This window comes from Danio rerio, chromosome 4, assembly GCF_049306965.1.
Source record: "Danio rerio strain Tuebingen ecotype United States chromosome 4, GRCz12tu, whole genome shotgun sequence".
Lineage (NCBI taxonomy): Eukaryota > Metazoa > Chordata > Actinopteri > Cypriniformes > Danionidae > Danio > Danio rerio.
This window is the reverse complement of record NC_133179.1, coordinates 73,705,001-73,721,486: the sequence shown is the minus strand read 5'-3', so window position 1 is coordinate 73,721,486 and position 16,486 is coordinate 73,705,001. Positions and strand designations below refer to the sequence as shown.

At 39.2% G+C, this 16,486-nt stretch overlaps 2 protein-coding genes across 6 annotated transcripts in view; one reads left to right on the top strand and one right to left on the bottom strand.

Moving 5' to 3' along the window:
- LOC110438442 (protein NLRC3-like) overlaps positions 1–16,486 on the top strand; it is a 367,431-nt gene that overhangs the window by 281,943 nt on the left and 69,002 nt on the right. Inside the window, exons 1-10 of one of the 5 annotated variants that reach the window (XM_073948072.1) lie at positions 2,983–3,101; positions 3,571–3,653; positions 3,899–4,012; positions 5,050–5,163; positions 5,962–7,857; positions 8,628–8,801; positions 9,565–9,738; positions 10,277–10,450; positions 10,751–10,924; positions 13,905–14,078. In XM_073948072.1, the coding sequence (XP_073804173.1) occupies positions 3,003–3,101; positions 3,571–3,653; positions 3,899–4,012; positions 5,050–5,163; positions 5,962–7,857; positions 8,628–8,801; positions 9,565–9,738; positions 10,277–10,450; positions 10,751–10,924; positions 13,905–14,078 (3,176 nt within the window). In that variant the 5' untranslated portion in view covers positions 2,983–3,002. The other 4 variants (XM_073948073.1, XM_073948074.1, XM_073948075.1 and 1 more) reach the window with 4 other exon arrangements.
- Positions 1–16,486, bottom strand: part of si:ch73-389k6.1 — a 778,105-nt gene that overhangs the window by 744,577 nt on the left and 17,042 nt on the right. The window lies entirely within an intron of this gene.

Sequence of the window (16,486 nt, the reverse complement as noted above, 5' to 3'; positions counted from 1 at the left end):
TAGAGAATTGAATTAAATCTATCCCTGCAGAAATGATTCAACTTGTTAAAAATCATATTTGCTATAATCTGCTGTAAACCCAAAACTACATTTAGAAGGTGTTGAGTTGACTGATAATAAATGAACTAACAGACATATTCGTAATATTTTTCAGAAGCAAAATAAAATCACTCCTAGAGGCACATTTCTCTGGAACTCTATTATAGTTAATATTAATTGGAAAAAGCCTGGTTAACTCCCTTCAAATATTCTATTAATAATAAAATCAATGAAATCCATTTTAAAATATTACATCAAATTTACCCAGTAAAATCTCTTTTATCAAAGCGCATTGAAATGGAGGATATCTGTGGATGAAGAGAGCCTTTGCCTTTTGTTTTTTGAATGCAACATTGTAAAGAATTTCTGGAAAAATCAGCCAAATATATTTGTGAAAGGACAAAACTTATTATTTTAATAGTTATCCCAAACTAGTTATTATTTTACATTAAAAGATGTAATTTTTCATTATGAAAACAAATGCAACAAATGTCTTGAATATATTGTTAATCTCTTTATTTTATTGGCAAAGTTTTACATACACAAACAGAAATCTGCTAAATCTTCTCCCACATTAACCGCCGTTTTTTTTTTTTTTTCTACAGTGAAATTGCTAAAAAAAAAACATAAAATCTGAGATATGCATCAAATATTATGACACTTTTTATAAATTCTCTGTCAATACCTAAAATCATCAGATGTAGAAATGCTGCACACTTTTCTTTTGTGTAATTTAATTTATTTTAATTTATTTATCTGTTTTGTCTATCTGTTTTATCTATTTGTTTTGTTTTTTGTTGACTTTTACCATTGTTGTATTATTTTTTGTGTGTTTCATTATTTGTGTTGTGTTGTGTGTTTGTTCCTCACAGTTATGCAATTAAAAACAAACAAAAAAAGGCCACAGTGCAGTTAAACAACGCCTACTATCTGCAGCTCTAGACCACCCCCTAGCGGACACTCCAAGTCATTTTCTCAGGCAGTTATTCAATACAAAGAGCAACACATCGTTGTGTAAATCATATCGATTTTAACTCTTCTTTGTATTTATTTAATTTTAATGATTCCAATTTATTTAACAGTATATTTTAATGATCATATTGATTTTTAAACCACTACAGAGACACGATGCTTTCATCTGCAGTTACACACGAGAGGATTATCAGTGCAGCGACACAACAGGACAACTCCTGATCCTCTCAATGCCTGAGCTGTTCTCATCAGAGCAGTCACACATGGGGAATATAACACAAGCTGTGCTAGACTTCATGAAGAAAGATTAGAGTGTATAGATTAGAGTATATATGGGAAAGCAGTCATTTTATTTTCTACAAATCTACGTTGAGCTCTATGACACTGATTTGACCAAACTGTACACATATTAGTATTATTATTATTATTATTATTATTATCATACACTCTCCAGTACAGCAGGTGGCGGTATTCAGCTTTACGCTGCTTTCTATAACTCGCCACACAAGAAGAAGAAGAAGAGGAGGAGGTGGAGGATGTCCAGTGGCGCCCCCAGAAAATTCTCTTAGGGGTGGCCAGAAGAGGCCGCACCAAATCTTGGGGTGGCACACAAAAAAATTTATGAATTCAGTGTAATGTTATATTTTTGTTTCTGGTAAATGAAATAAGGTAGTTTTTATTCATTTAATTAATTCTTTTTGAAATATTGCAATTTATTCCTTAAAATAATTCAACAAGTACATGTGCAAACCAAATAAAAATATATGTTTAGTTTAAAAACACTTTTCATATACTGTATAAATAACTTCTTTTTTTTTTACGTGCCTTTATTGTACATCATACAGTATATGCCATGTCTAAAATTAATGAAGATTAACGAGTTTATTATTCCCAGAGATGGGTTTCAGCTGGAAGGGCATCCGCTGTGTAAAAATGTGCTGGATAAGTTGCAGGTTCATTCTGCTGTGGTGACCCTGGATTAATAAAGGGACTAAGCCGAAAAGAAAATGAATGAAAGAATAACGAGTTTATTGATAACCCAAACAAATGAACAAACTGAATGAAAGGCATTACTATACACACTCACTATACCTAATAATATCATTTATCCATATTGCTTTTTGAGCCATTTAATGCAGCTTCTTCTATTGATATACTGTAGCTTAAGGTAAATATTGAATAGCCATTGCTGTCTATTGAAGGTGTGTGCGTGCTGTCAACGACGATCGGGGAGGGTGGTGGTGGTTCTAGTTTAAATGAAACCCTGGGCGAACCACCCTATACACCCCCACCTCTCTTGAATTGTTAGATTTGTTATTCAATAAATATAACAATTTATTTATATTTATTCTAAATAAATACAATTGATATTAATATACAATTATTATTCTAAATAAATAACAGAAATCAGTCCTAAATGTTACTGGAAAACAACAATTGGAGCGATATGCCAAGATCACTTAAGAAGCCTTTTACATAAAAATGAATTATGACAATTCTAAAGAATACAAAAAATGTATTATAGAATTATCTGTGGTCTTAGACCAGATCATGGCTGAGAAATCATGTTATGAAGTCTTACCTCCCTGACTCATTATCCCTCCTTTCTGCTTTAAAGGCATGCTTAGTGAAAGTAACATGATCATCATCATCATCATCATCATCATCATCATCATATTATATAAACTTTAGTCGACTTTCAAAACTCGCTGCGTGCCGACACCTCTGCACAAGAGGCTGTTACTTCGGTTTCACGGCGCATGAGCGGTGCCTATTTTGTCGGCGTGCATGCAAACAACCAACCGGGATTCACACAGGAGTGCGTGAGGCGCGCGGGAATGGTTTTCTGCGCGCATGCGTCAGTTTGCTTTCACCTGCGTTGAACCAGAGGGGGAGAGCTACGTCAGTAACACCAACAATAATTTATTGACTGCATTTTATTTATTTATTTATTTAAATATTGGAAATGTATAAGTTCATTTAAATAAATAATGTCAACAGCAAAATTACATTGGGGTGGCCAGAGTTTACCGAGGGGTGGCCGTGGCCACCCCTGGCCACCCCTTGGGGGCGCCCCTGAGGATGTCCGGGTATGTGTTTGTTCTGTCTTCTCTGTGTCCAGTGTTTATACTGCTTCAGGTAAAATCACCCTAGTAAAATGTACCTCCGCAGGTGCTTTGATAACCCTGCAGCTGTTTGACTCTTCTCTGCTCTGTTTAGAGTGTTTGTGACGGATGTTTTTCACTGAACTCATGATCTGCCGCTCCTTCAGAAACGAAAGTGAAAGTGTTTAGTTGTCGTGTTGCAGTTTTAAACAACCAGAATCCATCATTTACCAACGCGAAACAGCTTTAAATATTTAATGTCTTGACTAAACCTGTAAGCTTTATGTGAATGTGTGTATGATGTTATTATAATCAAACGGATGACGCTGTGATTCTTCATTAGTTTACTCGTGATGAGCTTCTGGATTTGAGTGTCTCAGCTGCTGATCTATTCCTGCATTCAGCTGAATTATGAAGGCTGATCAATGACTGGAGATCTGTGATTGTTCATCAGTTTCTGCTGGAGATCAAACTCTTCAGGTCCATCATGGAGGACACACACACTGCTGGAGATCAGGATTTGTCAGCAGGATGCAGGTATTAGTCCTACACTTGACATTTCATATGATGATTTTCTACAGGATCTTATATTTACTCTCAGTTAGTTGTGTTTTTAATCTGTCTGAATATTTAACACACACAGTCAGCAAGATTGTGTACAATCATCATGAAAAGTATCATGAAGTGCTGTTTAAACAGTGTTTTAATGATGAAATGTTGAGTAAATCTGCTGTGTTGACTCCAGTGTGTGCAGCGCTGAACTTTAATCTTCTCTGTTTTAGTTCAGTTCATCAGAAGAGAGCAGAAGCAGAGCCCAGCTGTGTGTCTATGAAGAGTGACGCGTCTATGACTCCACCAGTAAAATTTAAGAGTGGAAACACAGGAGCTGCTGTCAGGTAGATCATCTCTTTAATATCTGCAACTGATGAGTATTTTCATAATAAATGAATCAGGTCATTAGTGTTGTGGATCTGTTGGGTTTCAGATGTTAGATGTTGTATCTGAGCTCTGCAGGATAGTGCTTGAAGATCTCCGCTTTACACTTCAGGCCACAATTGATGGTGTTAACAAACCAATCAGCGCTTTATTAATAGTGAGTGAGGTAGAAGGTGGGTTTAGGTTTTGGGTAGGGTTAGGGATCCACAATAAGATCATACTGTATGACTACTAATGAGCAGTTCATATGTTCACATTACACAGATAATAAGCCGGTAGTTAATAGTATGAATTGTGAGCTGAACTAAAGTGTTCCCGATCTCCTGCCATAAAGGGCTTTTCCTGCACACTTTCCCCTGCTGTTTCTGTGCTGTACTGATCAGCCATTCCTCTGATCTGAGTCTGTTTTCACTGAAGCGCAGTCATCATCATGTTGTGTTGGCCTCATAGATGCTGCTGATCAACACATTTGGTTTCTAGAATTGATATTTCTCGAGTTCTCCTGCTCATTCAGTCATGATAGATGATGGTAAATGAACTTGTCTTGCTGTCCTCAAAGTCTGGACTGGAGCTCTGCAGACAAACCCCCGATGAGTGACCTTCTGAAGACTGAGTGATGAGGAGGAGGATAAGGGGAGCTGCTGGAGGCGGGAATAACAGTCAGCTGACACAGTGCAGTTTATACTGCTGCTTATATAGTCATGTGATGATGATTGACACGCCTGCATGATTAAGCTCCTCCCACACCTACACTGTGGACTTCATTCAGTGATTTGATGATTAGTTTCAGCTCTAATCTGCTCTAATAGTGCTGCATTTCTGTTGGGCTTCTCTACTAGAAATGAGCCTTGATCTGTGTTTGCTGATATTTTCACATTCAGACAGTTTCTGTTCAAATATAAAGGAAATTAATTTAAGTGTTTTTGTAAATGAAGAATGATTAATATCAGGTTTGTGCAGTGTGTGCAGCGCTCAACTTTAATCTTCTCTGTTTTAGTTTGGTTCATCAGAAGAGAGCAGAAGCAGAGCCCAGCTGTGTGTCTATGAAGAGTGACGCGTCTATGGAGCCACCAATAAAATTTAAGAGTGAAAACACACGACCTGCTGTCAGGTAGATCATCTCTACACACACATGATCACACTGCAGCATTTATATGATCCTGTGTTTCTAGAAGATCAGACATTAACAAGTATTACATTTACAGGAGACTTTAAAACTGAATGTCCACACACTCACATCTGATCATTAGTGAAGTACTAATAAAGTATTAATCCAGTATTAATACTCAAACTGTTAGAGTTAGTAGAGTGAGTTTACAGGCTTTTACAATAGTCAGCAAAGTGTGGATAATCAAGAGAAAGATTTTAGACGAGATGAATGAACAAGTTCTGTGAGATAAACACACCACACAGTCTTTATTGTAACGGAGGCCAGCGAGTAAGTGCTGTGCAGGTAAACCTCACTCCTCTGACCTCTAAAGATGCTCTAGTGACAGACGCTAGAGGTCATGGTCTTTAGCCTCCTTGGTAGAGCAACTGACCCCCATGCGGAAGGTTGCCGGTTGGATCCCAGCTCGGAGCCGGTTGGGTGGTGTAGGACCGGCAGTGTTACACTTGTGCTCTCTCACATTTTCATCCTAAAAGTTTTTAAATGTCTTCAGTGAGCATCCAGCATCATTGTGAATGAAGGATATCAAATGATTGAAGTGTTACATTTAATAAATGACAAGTGCTATTAAATGTTTACAGCATTTTGAGCAGTAGATGTGATCAGTGTGTGCTGTTTAAATTAAATCTGATTAAATCTGTGTATTGTGTCTCAGCTGGTTCAGAGAAAACACACATGGCTTCACTAGAGGATCTTTACACTCACACTCATTGACTCTTTGTGTTGTTGTTGTTCCTGCAGTGTGGATGGAGATGATCAGACTGGAGACCTGCAGCAGGATTCACTCCAACCAGAACATGATGAACTTCAGAGAGTCAAAGAGCAGCACAAAACCAGCATGAAGAACAAGTATGAGAGATTATTTGAGGGAATCAACCATGGAGAGACTCAAACCCTCCTGAACAGCATCTACACACAGCTCTACATCATAGAAGGAGAGAGTGAAGGAGTGAATGAAGAACATGAGGTTTTACAGATGGAGAAAAGAGCCAGAACAGAACCCTCACAACACACTCCAGTCTACTGCAATGACATCTTTAAAGCCTCAGCTGGAGCAGGACATGAGGAGAAGATCGAGAAGGAGAAAGCTCAGATCAAGACTGTTCTAACTAAAGGCATCGCTGGAATCGGGAAAACCGTCTCTGTGCAGAAGTTCATTGTGGACTGGGCCGAGGGAAAAGACCATCAGGATGTAGATTTCATGTTTGTGCTTCCATTTCGAGAGCTGAACTTGATCAGAGATCATCAGTACAGTCTTCACAGACTTCTGCTGGACTTTCATCCTAAACTTGAAGATCTGGAGCCCAAGATTTATGAGCAGTGTAGAGTTGTGTTCATCTTTGATGGTCTGGATGAAAGCAGAATCACACTCAACTTTTCAGATGAGGAGAAAGTTTGTGCTGTGACTGAATCTTCATCAGTGGCTGTGTTGATGCGGAGCCTCCTGAAAGGAGATCTGCTTCCCTCTGCTCTCATCTGGATCACCTCCAGACCAGCAGCAGCCCATCAGATCCCCTCCAGATACATCAATCGTCTGACAGAGATTCAGGGATTCACTGAGCCTCAGAAGGAGGAATATTTCAGGAAGAGAATCAGCGACGAGCATCAAGCCAGCAGAATCATCTCCCACATCAGAAGAGCAAGAAGCCTCCAGATCATGTGCCACATACCCGTCTTCTGCTGGATCTCCTCCACTGTGCTTCAGAAGCTCCTGGAAGAAGATGTGAGTGCAGAAATCCCTCAAACTCTGACTGAGATGTACATCCACTTCCTGCTGATTCAGATCAACATGAGGAAGCAGAAGTATGAAGAGAGAGATCCAGAGAAACTCCTGCAGGCCAACAGAGGAGTGATCCTCAAACTTGCTGAAGTGGCTTTCAGACAGCTGATGAAGGGCAATGTGATGTTCTATGAGGAGGACCTGATTGAGAGCTGCATAGACGTCACTGACGCCTCGGTGTATTCTGGGATCTGCACTGAGATCTTCAAGGAGGAATCTGTGATTCATCAGAGGAAAGTCTACAGCTTCATCCATCTCAGCTTTCAGGAGTTTCTGGCTGCTTTCTTTGTGCTTTACTGCCATTTAACAGAGAACAGAGAACCGCTGAGGGGGATTTATGATGAAGAATATTCATATAATCAATATCTACAGTCCAGGTCTAAGAAGTCTCTGTATGATCTGCTCAGTTCAGCAGTAGATAAAGCTGTCAGGAGTAGTAATGGTCATCTGGATCTGTTCCTGCGGTTCCTGCTGGGCGTCTCACTGGAGTCCAATCAGAGACTCTTCCAGGATCTGCTGACACACACAGAGGAGAGCTCAGAGAACATCAGGAGAATCACACAGTACATTAAAGACAAGATCAAGAGAGATAACCGTCTCTCAGCTGAAAGATCCATCAATCTGTTCCTCTGTCTGCTGGAGGTGAAAGATCAGACTCTGGCCAGAGAGATTCAGGAGTTTGTGAAATCAGACAAACACTCAGAGGAGGAACTCTCTCCTGCTCACTGCTCAACAATCTCCTACATGATTGAGATGTCAGAGGAGCCGCTGGATGAGTTAGACTTTAATAAATTCAACACATCAGATGAGGGAAGACGGAGACTGACAGCAGCTGTGAGAAACTGCAGAAGAGCTCTGTGAGTATTCATTGATTGATCACAGAAGACACACATCAGTCTGCACTGAAGACTCAGATCAGTTTAGTGAATCACTGCCCTGCTTTAACAGAAAATCTTTAGCTGGCCATATCGTCCCCCTGTGAGATCGCTGATACACCATATTACTGCATGGGGACGCGGCGGCAGTGTTCTGTTTCCTTATTTGCTCATTTATTTCAGCATTTCTAAACGTATTTAACAAACTTTTCTTGACTTTTTACTCACACAAACAACATTTGTACTTATTTAATAATCGACTTCATTTGCTTTACAGTTTATCCTGGAAAATAACTCAAATCCCTGTAAATCCCTGTGCTCCTCCAGCTGAATAGGACATTTGTTGATGTGTATTTGCTCAAATCTAACACAGTGTTGCTCTTGGATAATTGTGTTTGTTTTCTGATCAGAGAAATAGTGTAATTTTAGACACAGTATTGCCGTCTCGCCGCAGACATGCCTCTAATATTACATTTACTGTAGGCCTAAACACTAAACTTTACACTGAGCTCAGTAAAATGCTCTCTGATTAGTTATTAATAATCTGTTCAATAATTCAGTACAGTCATATGAATGGGGGAATACAGCTTTAGATTAGTTTAATCTAGTTTAAATGAAAATGAGGTTGGTATGAGGGCCCAATGTCCTCAGGTGGGGGTTGCAGCCCAACACCATGGTACAACACCATGATGTAGCCTGACAAAAGTGCTCATTTCTCACTGCTGATTGTGTTGCTGTTTGTCCTCTACCAGGCTACAGCGCTGTAATCTCACTGTTGAGTGCTGTGAGAGTTTGTCTTCAGCTCTACAATCCTCAAACTGTGTGCTGAGAGAGCTGGACCTGAGTAACAATGACCTGCAGGATTCAGGAGTGAAGCTTCTCTCTGATGGACTGAAGAGTCAACACTGTAAACTGCACACACTGAGGTAAAATAAAAACATTTCCATCAAATAAATGCCGCCACAAATGACTTTTCCGTTGTGAAATCCAGTAAATTCTGATGAGGTAATGAGCATATGCTGTGATGTGTTTTATTTCTGTTTATTTATTGTGAATATTTCATATTTAATGTGAAGTCAAATATGAGAAACCCTGTTTATATCAGATATAATATTGCTCTTTAGTGTCATTTCTGCTGAAATGATCATTGATTGGTGTTCTTTGGTGTTTTTGGGGCGTCTCTAAATGAGCTGTGTTTCTGCAGATGTTCAGCCCATCACTGAGTCTCTTTATTTACTGAAGTTCATGTGTGTAAAGTTATATTCAGTCAGTTTTATATTCATTTCAGGAATATTATTGACTAATATGAAGATGTTGATGTGATTTATTTACAATACAGTTTGTAAAGTCATATTTTCTGTCTGTTAATATTATATGAGAGTCTTGCTTTCTTTAACAAATATGAGGATCTGAATGGATTTGAAATATCAGAAATATAAGAACAGAAATAGCAATAAATAAATCTGTCTGGCCGACTCATTTTGGTCAGAGATCTTCTCTTTATAAAGTTTATGTAATAATGAAATACAAATGTTTGATCTTCCTCCATGTGACCATTAAAGCAACTCTGAAGAGTTAAAGGAGTCTTTTCCTTTTCCCTATGAGGAGAAATCACTCATTATAGACACTTCAATAATTACATCACACTCACACACAATAATACAGTGTCTTTTACTGTCCTCTACACAGACTACAGGGCTGTAAACTCACTGTTCAGTGCTGTGAGAGTTTGTCTTCAGCTCTACAATCCTCAAACTGTGTGCTGAGAGAGCTGGACCTGAGTATCAATGACCTGCAGGATTCAGGAGTGAAGCTTCTCTCTGATGGTCTGAAGAGTCAACACTGTAAACTGGACACACTGAGGTAAATGATTCTCCACTCTACAACATTAAAAGTGTTTTGATTGAGATGGAAATGTCCAGATATATTTAAGAGCATTAGTGGAGAAACTACAAAATGCTGCTTCTCAAATGAAAGTTGCTCTTTTTTTTTAATCAGTTCAGGAAATCAGTGTATTTTAATGATTATTTTACTTAATTACCTCTAAATCTTTATTTATATTTCATATTTTAATGATTATATTAATAGTTTATCTGTGAATTGGTTTATTGGAGCAGGTTTGACAGGCTCTGATCATTTGCATTTTGCAGGTTCATAAATATATAAAGTCTCGTGGTCCTCTTATCTGAACTCAAATTTAGCAGTTTTCTTACATTTCAAAATATTCAAGAATATATTAGATGACATTTAATATTCAGTTTTATTAAATAACAATATTCAATAATTCTAACTGACACAAATTCCAATAGTTTTGTCATATTATTAACCTCATAGTTTATTTTTACATCAGATGAATGACTGAAATCACACTGTTAATGTAATCTGTGTTCTTCTTTCTCAGATTGGTCATGTGTAATCTCACTGTTCAGTGCTGTGAGAGTTTGTCTTCAGCTCTACAATCCTCAAACTGTGTGCTGAGAGAGCTGGACCTGAGTAACAATGACCTGCCGGATTCAGGAGTGAAGAAGCTCTCTGATGGACTGAAGAGTCAACACTGTAAACTGGACACACTGAGGTAAATGATTCTCCACTCAACAGATACAGTTTCATATTGGGTTACCTGATGTGGATCCCCATTCAGTGGATTGGCAGAAGAAAAACACAAAACATTTACAGGGTTGTGATTTTAATCATAGCTTTAATAATGAATGTTTGTAAAAATATATTCAAATCTTTTCTAAGTAAACTGCAAAATGTCCAGACTCAAGACGTTTTTTCCTGTAGATTGTTAGATGGATGGATTATAATTATGTATTGCATTAAACAACTTACAAAAAATTACACAGTAATATTGATTGTTATTTTTTTTTCTCAGACTGGTCATGTGTAATCTCACTGTTCAGTGCTGTGAGAGTGTGTCTTCAGCTCTACAATCCTCAAACTGTGTGCTGAGAGAGCTGGACCTGAGTAACAATGACCTGCAGGATTCAGGAGTGAAGAAGCTCTCTGATGGACTGAAGAGTCAACACTGTAAACTGGACACACTGAGGTAAATGATTCTCCACTCTTTAGATACAGTTTCATATTGGGTTACCTGATGTGGAGCTCCATTCAGTGGATTGACAGAAGAAACAAAACATTTACAGGGTTGTGATTTCAATCACAAGGAAATCAGTGTATTTTATTGTATTTTATGTAGATTATTTTATCTAATTACCTCTAAAATCTTTATTTATATTTCATATTTTAATGATTATATTTATAGTTTATCTGTGAATTGGTTTATTGGAGCAGGTTTGACAGGCTCTGATCATTTGCATTTTGCAGGTTGTGCTGATTCGCCTTTATTTAATCACCCTAATTAAACAAAGTTAAAATCAGGATCCTCCCTTCGCTATATTTCTTAGTGAGAGTTTAGTTAAAGGACCGTCTTTAAAGAACGTATTTTGCAAAATAATAAATTAGAGCATACTTTACCACACAGGGTAACTTTGATGGGTTCTGGAAAATGAATTCAATGTCCACTCCAGTGAAGAAAATTAATAAAATTCACTTTTATTAATAAAATAAAATCCAGTGAAAAAGTAGAATAAACAAAAGACAAATTACAGAAACAAAAGTCATTACTTTATTCTCCGTTGAGAATAAAGGGCCTACCACTCTCAGTATACAGAAGTCAGAAAGCGCAAAGCTGAAGAGTACATGTCAGCTTTTATACTCAGTGTCTCAGTGACAGTATTCATAAATCTACCCTAAACACAGGTGCACAGACTACTTAAATCATACATTCAAGGAGCATGCTAAATCACTTGAACTGTAAAAAGACAGATATATAGTCATCAAGAGTACATTGTATCATATAAATCAACATTTAGGCTGTTTAATATAAGCCTTGATTTATAATGTGCTATATAGTTATGCACTCAAATTCAGGTGCGTGAACTCGGTAGAGAGTTCAGCAAAAGTACAAGTTGGGAGTTCATTCAGAGTTCGACTACTAGCAAGAGGGTCATCTGAAGTAGCAAGGGGTTCACAGAGAGTTCGTCCAGCTGATTTGTTTGCTCGCCACGCCCTCTGCCAGAGACGCCTTTCCTTTCTCTTACGTTTCACTTCATCATTAAAGAGCCCATATTATACATGAAATAGGGTCATATCCTGGTTGTAAGGGTCTCCAACAACAGTCTAATATGCATGCAAGGTCAAAAAACACTTTCATGGTCTTATAATCTGCATTTATTTTTACCTAATTATCCCAGCGACTCCTGTATGAATCGTCCAGTGATTCATTTGTTCCCAAACCCCTCCTTAGCGCGGAGCTAATCTGTGCTGATTGGACCGATGACAGTCTGTCGCGATTGGTCGACTGCCTTCAGTCAGAGAGGGAAATGGCCAATAGCTAATCAGCAATTTAAAAAGTAATCACAGTTCATACACGCTCGATAGTGTAGACGTGGATTTTAACTGCCGCACTATGGCGAGTGGATAGTGCCACGGATAACCGAACGAAGGAGACAGTCGTGTACTCGCCATACCACACACACACAAAAACACACACACACCTCCGGATGACAACGCTCCCGCTTCCGCCCGCACCCGCCAGGTTTTAGCCTGAGAACCCGCTCCGTTTTCTGCCCGCCGCGCCCGATCCCGCTAGAGCGGAGAACACAATCAAAAATCACCCAGTATACAGTCCAGACACACAGCACAAAGCTCGTTCGTTCGTTCGCTCTCTCTCTCTCTCGCTCTCTCTCATACGCGCGCGTGCGCACTAACACACACACAAGCACCACGCAGACTCTCTCTTTCTAATTCACATAGCAATATCCGTGATATTGCTAGACAGCCCGCTTCCGTCCCAAATTAAACCCGTTACCGACCGCTCCCGCGATTTATTCGGAAATTTATTCCCGCGGCTGTCCCCGCGCCAGATTTCTGCGGCGCGGGAATAAATTTCCGAATAAATCGCGGGAGCAGAACTCTAGCACGGAGCTCCATAAACAAACAGCACGCGTCGTGTTTTTAACGTGACTTTGCACGCGATAAGATAAAATATCCAGTTAACCTGATACAGTACACGCGGTTACAAGTAACAAATCACAACTAAATACATTTGCAAGCTAGAGTCAACGAGGCAACAACTTTAACCGCACGTACTTACACTTGAGAAATGGAAGAAACCCATCCTGACGTCTATCAGTTACTTTTTACTGATCCTTCCTTTAACAAACGCAGATGAAGTATTCTTTGTAGCATGTAGCTTCCAGAAGTTTCCAACTGCTTGGTTATAATGCTGAGGTTTCATCTTTGGGTAGAGACTCAATATAATGTCCATCTGCAGTGTGACTTCAATCGACCGGCATGTTTGTGTGCGTGTGCGTGTGTTTGTGTGTGTGCGTGTGTTTGTGGGTGTGTGTGTGTGTGTCTGGGTTTCTGCGTCAGAGGGCGGGGCCTCAGGTTTGAAATCTCCCGGGTTTGCGCGTGCACGTGAAAAACTTGGTTTCGTTCGTACGTCATGGCGAAACACCTAATGAGTCGGTATCAAGGCGACTCGTTTGAAGCACTATGAGTCGACTCTTTTATAGATGAATCAACCGTTTTAAACACTGTATTCTTACAGATTTAAGCCTTAGCTGGATACTTCACTTCACTTAGAGCTGTGTTACACACTACATGGAGGGGAATTTTCAAAAACCCATAATATGGGCTCTTTAAGAGTTGTGCTTTTACGCATAGGAATATCAGAATACATCAGTGATTTTTTTGTGTCTCACATGATTAATGTCATTTGACCCATCAATCATTACAAGGTTCATAAATATATAAAGTCTCGTGGTCCTCTTATCTGAACTCAAATTTAGCAGTTTTCTTATATTTCAAAGTATTCAAGAATATATTAGATGACATTTAATATTCAGTTTTATTAAATAACAATAGTCAATAATTCTAATTGACACAAACTCCAATAGTTTTGTCATATTATTAACCTCTGAAATCACACTGTTAATGTAATCTGTGTTCTTCTTTCTCAGATTGGTCATGTGTAATCTCACTGTTCAGTGCTTTGAGAGTTTGTCTTCAGCTCTACAATCCTCAAACTGTGTGCTGAGAGAGCTGGACCTGAGTAACAATGACCTGCAGGATTCAGGAGTGAAGCTTCTCTCTGATGGACTGAAGAGTCAACACTGTAAACTGGACACACTGAGGTAAATGATTCTCCACTCTACAGATACAGTTATACTGGGTTACCAAATGTTGAGCCCATATAGAGGGTTGTGATTTCAGTCAGCTTTAATAATGTATGTTTATCTATAAAATATATTCAAAAGCCTCACTAAGTTTATTATAAAATGTTGCACTTTCAGAGCTTCTCTTTATCCAGTATACCTAAATGTGACTTAAAGTTAAAGGAATCAGTTTATTTTAAGGATCTTTATAATGAATTACCTCTGAATTATTTATTCATATTTTATATTTTTATATTTATATCTGTTGTGTCCTGGTGAAGTTTAGACATGCTCTGCTGTTTGTTCAGTTTGCAGTTTCTTCTAAACATATAAAAGTCTCACGACACTCTTAATATTATCTAAACCAGTGGTCCACAACCTTTTTCTAACTGCGCCGTCTCCACAAATCCAGTTTAAATGCAGCTTCTTTATCTGCCAACTTAAAGATAATTCATTCTTGTTCAGCCCGGTACTGATTGATCCACGCACCAGCACCCGCCTGGGGGTTGAAGACCACTGATCTAAACCACTACAATAATATGAAGACACACTATAAGCATGTATTCAGCAGTTTACTGTAAGAGACCTGGTGAACTGATGTATTTACTACACATGCATCTGAAAATAACCCTGATTACTCATTCACATGAAGCAATATATTGACTGAAGATCTTCTGTCAGAAAGGCTGTGTGTGAAGGAGAGTCAGCGCTCATGATTATTGATCAGGTGTTTCTCAGCTGACAGAATAAAAGTCCCCTAATGCTCCATCAGTGTGAATGTGACTGTCAGGCTGGTGAAAGAGACATTAAGAGAGCGGGTTTGTGTTTGTTTTAGTTTATTCACATCATCGTCCACAATATAATATACAAATGAAGATCAGGTCATGTTCTGTTGCTCTTTATACAGTAAAGTTTGATCTACAAGCTGAAGTTGGTGACTGTCAGGGCTGTAGTACTCGAGTCCAGACTCAAGACGTTTCTTTCTATAGTCTAGGACTCGCTAATATTCAGACATGAACTTGGTCCAGCAATAGTCATTGGTTGAGTGTGTTTGTCTGGAAAACAGGAAACATCACTGTTAAATCCACTGTGAATCTAGAATGGGCACTGACACTCTCGTGTGATACGCTTCCCTGCTGAAAAATCCAGTTTGAACCAGCCTAGGCTGGTTGGCTGTTTTTAGCTGTTTGACCAGGCTGGTTTTAGAGGGGTTTGTGCCATTTCCAGTCTGGTTTAAGCTGGACATAGCTGGTTTTGGCTGGGCTCCCAGCCTGGCTAGGCTGGTTAAGCTAGTTTTAGCTGGATTTAGCTGGTCATTTTCCTGCCTGACCAGCTAAGACCAGGCTGGAAATGGCTGGAAACCAATCTGGAAATGGCCAAAAACCCTCTAAAACCAGCCTGGTCAAACAGCTAAGACCAGCCAACCAGCCAAGGCTGGTTCAAACTGGATTTTTCAGTAGTGCTCTGGTCACTCAGACACATGTGGGACACCGCTCTGTTTCTTAAGACTCCTGGCGGCTAAAGCTAAACTAATAGAGGTGATGTTTAGCTGAGAGCTAGCTAACGTTAACTGCTAGCATGTTCCACCCTAAACATAAGAGTTAGCATTCGCACTGGTTAGAAAGCAGTGAAAGTGATATAATATAATGTATGTCTGATATCTGCACATTTAGGAAGCATCTTTAAAGTCTGGACACCTGATTAGGGCTGGGCGATGTGGATTTGAGTAGATCAGGTTCGATTAGATTAGATAATCCACATTATTGAGGGAAGATAATCTAGTGAAGTGATCAAGTAAATGTCGGCCCAGTCCGTAAGTGTAGATGGTCTAGTAATAACACGACGCTTCCCTTTAGATTGTAGATGAATGCATATGCTAAAGCTTTATTTCATGTGTCAGTCGCTCCATCTCACCCACAGGAACAGGCTGACAGACATCTAGAATGACTTTAACACACAAATAAAGCAAACAAAGCTCCAGACATGTGAAGGAGAGATCGGGCCTTTTGCTCATGAGTATAATCTGAGGTTTAGACCCCCTCACACGCTTTGGAGAGGAATGTGTGAGTGAAAGAGAAAGCGGATGGCCAATCATGAGCTGCGGCCTCAACACATTACACACATATCAGTCTGAGCACTGGCTAGACAGTATCTATAGGCTGTATCATATTTGCTTGTCCACAGTTTTACTAGTTAATAAATGCGTCTTGATGATGCTGTGATGTAGGGCTGGACGAGAGTGTGAAGCTGCATTGAGTTTGTGCTGGCCATCCTCCAAGATAAGCAGCTCAGCATCTGTCTGTTGCTCTGTCCTGCCTGGGTGTTTTGGTCATTCAGAGGAGTTCACCAGCGATTCTGTCTTCTCCAGTTATTCCTCTTCAGAGATC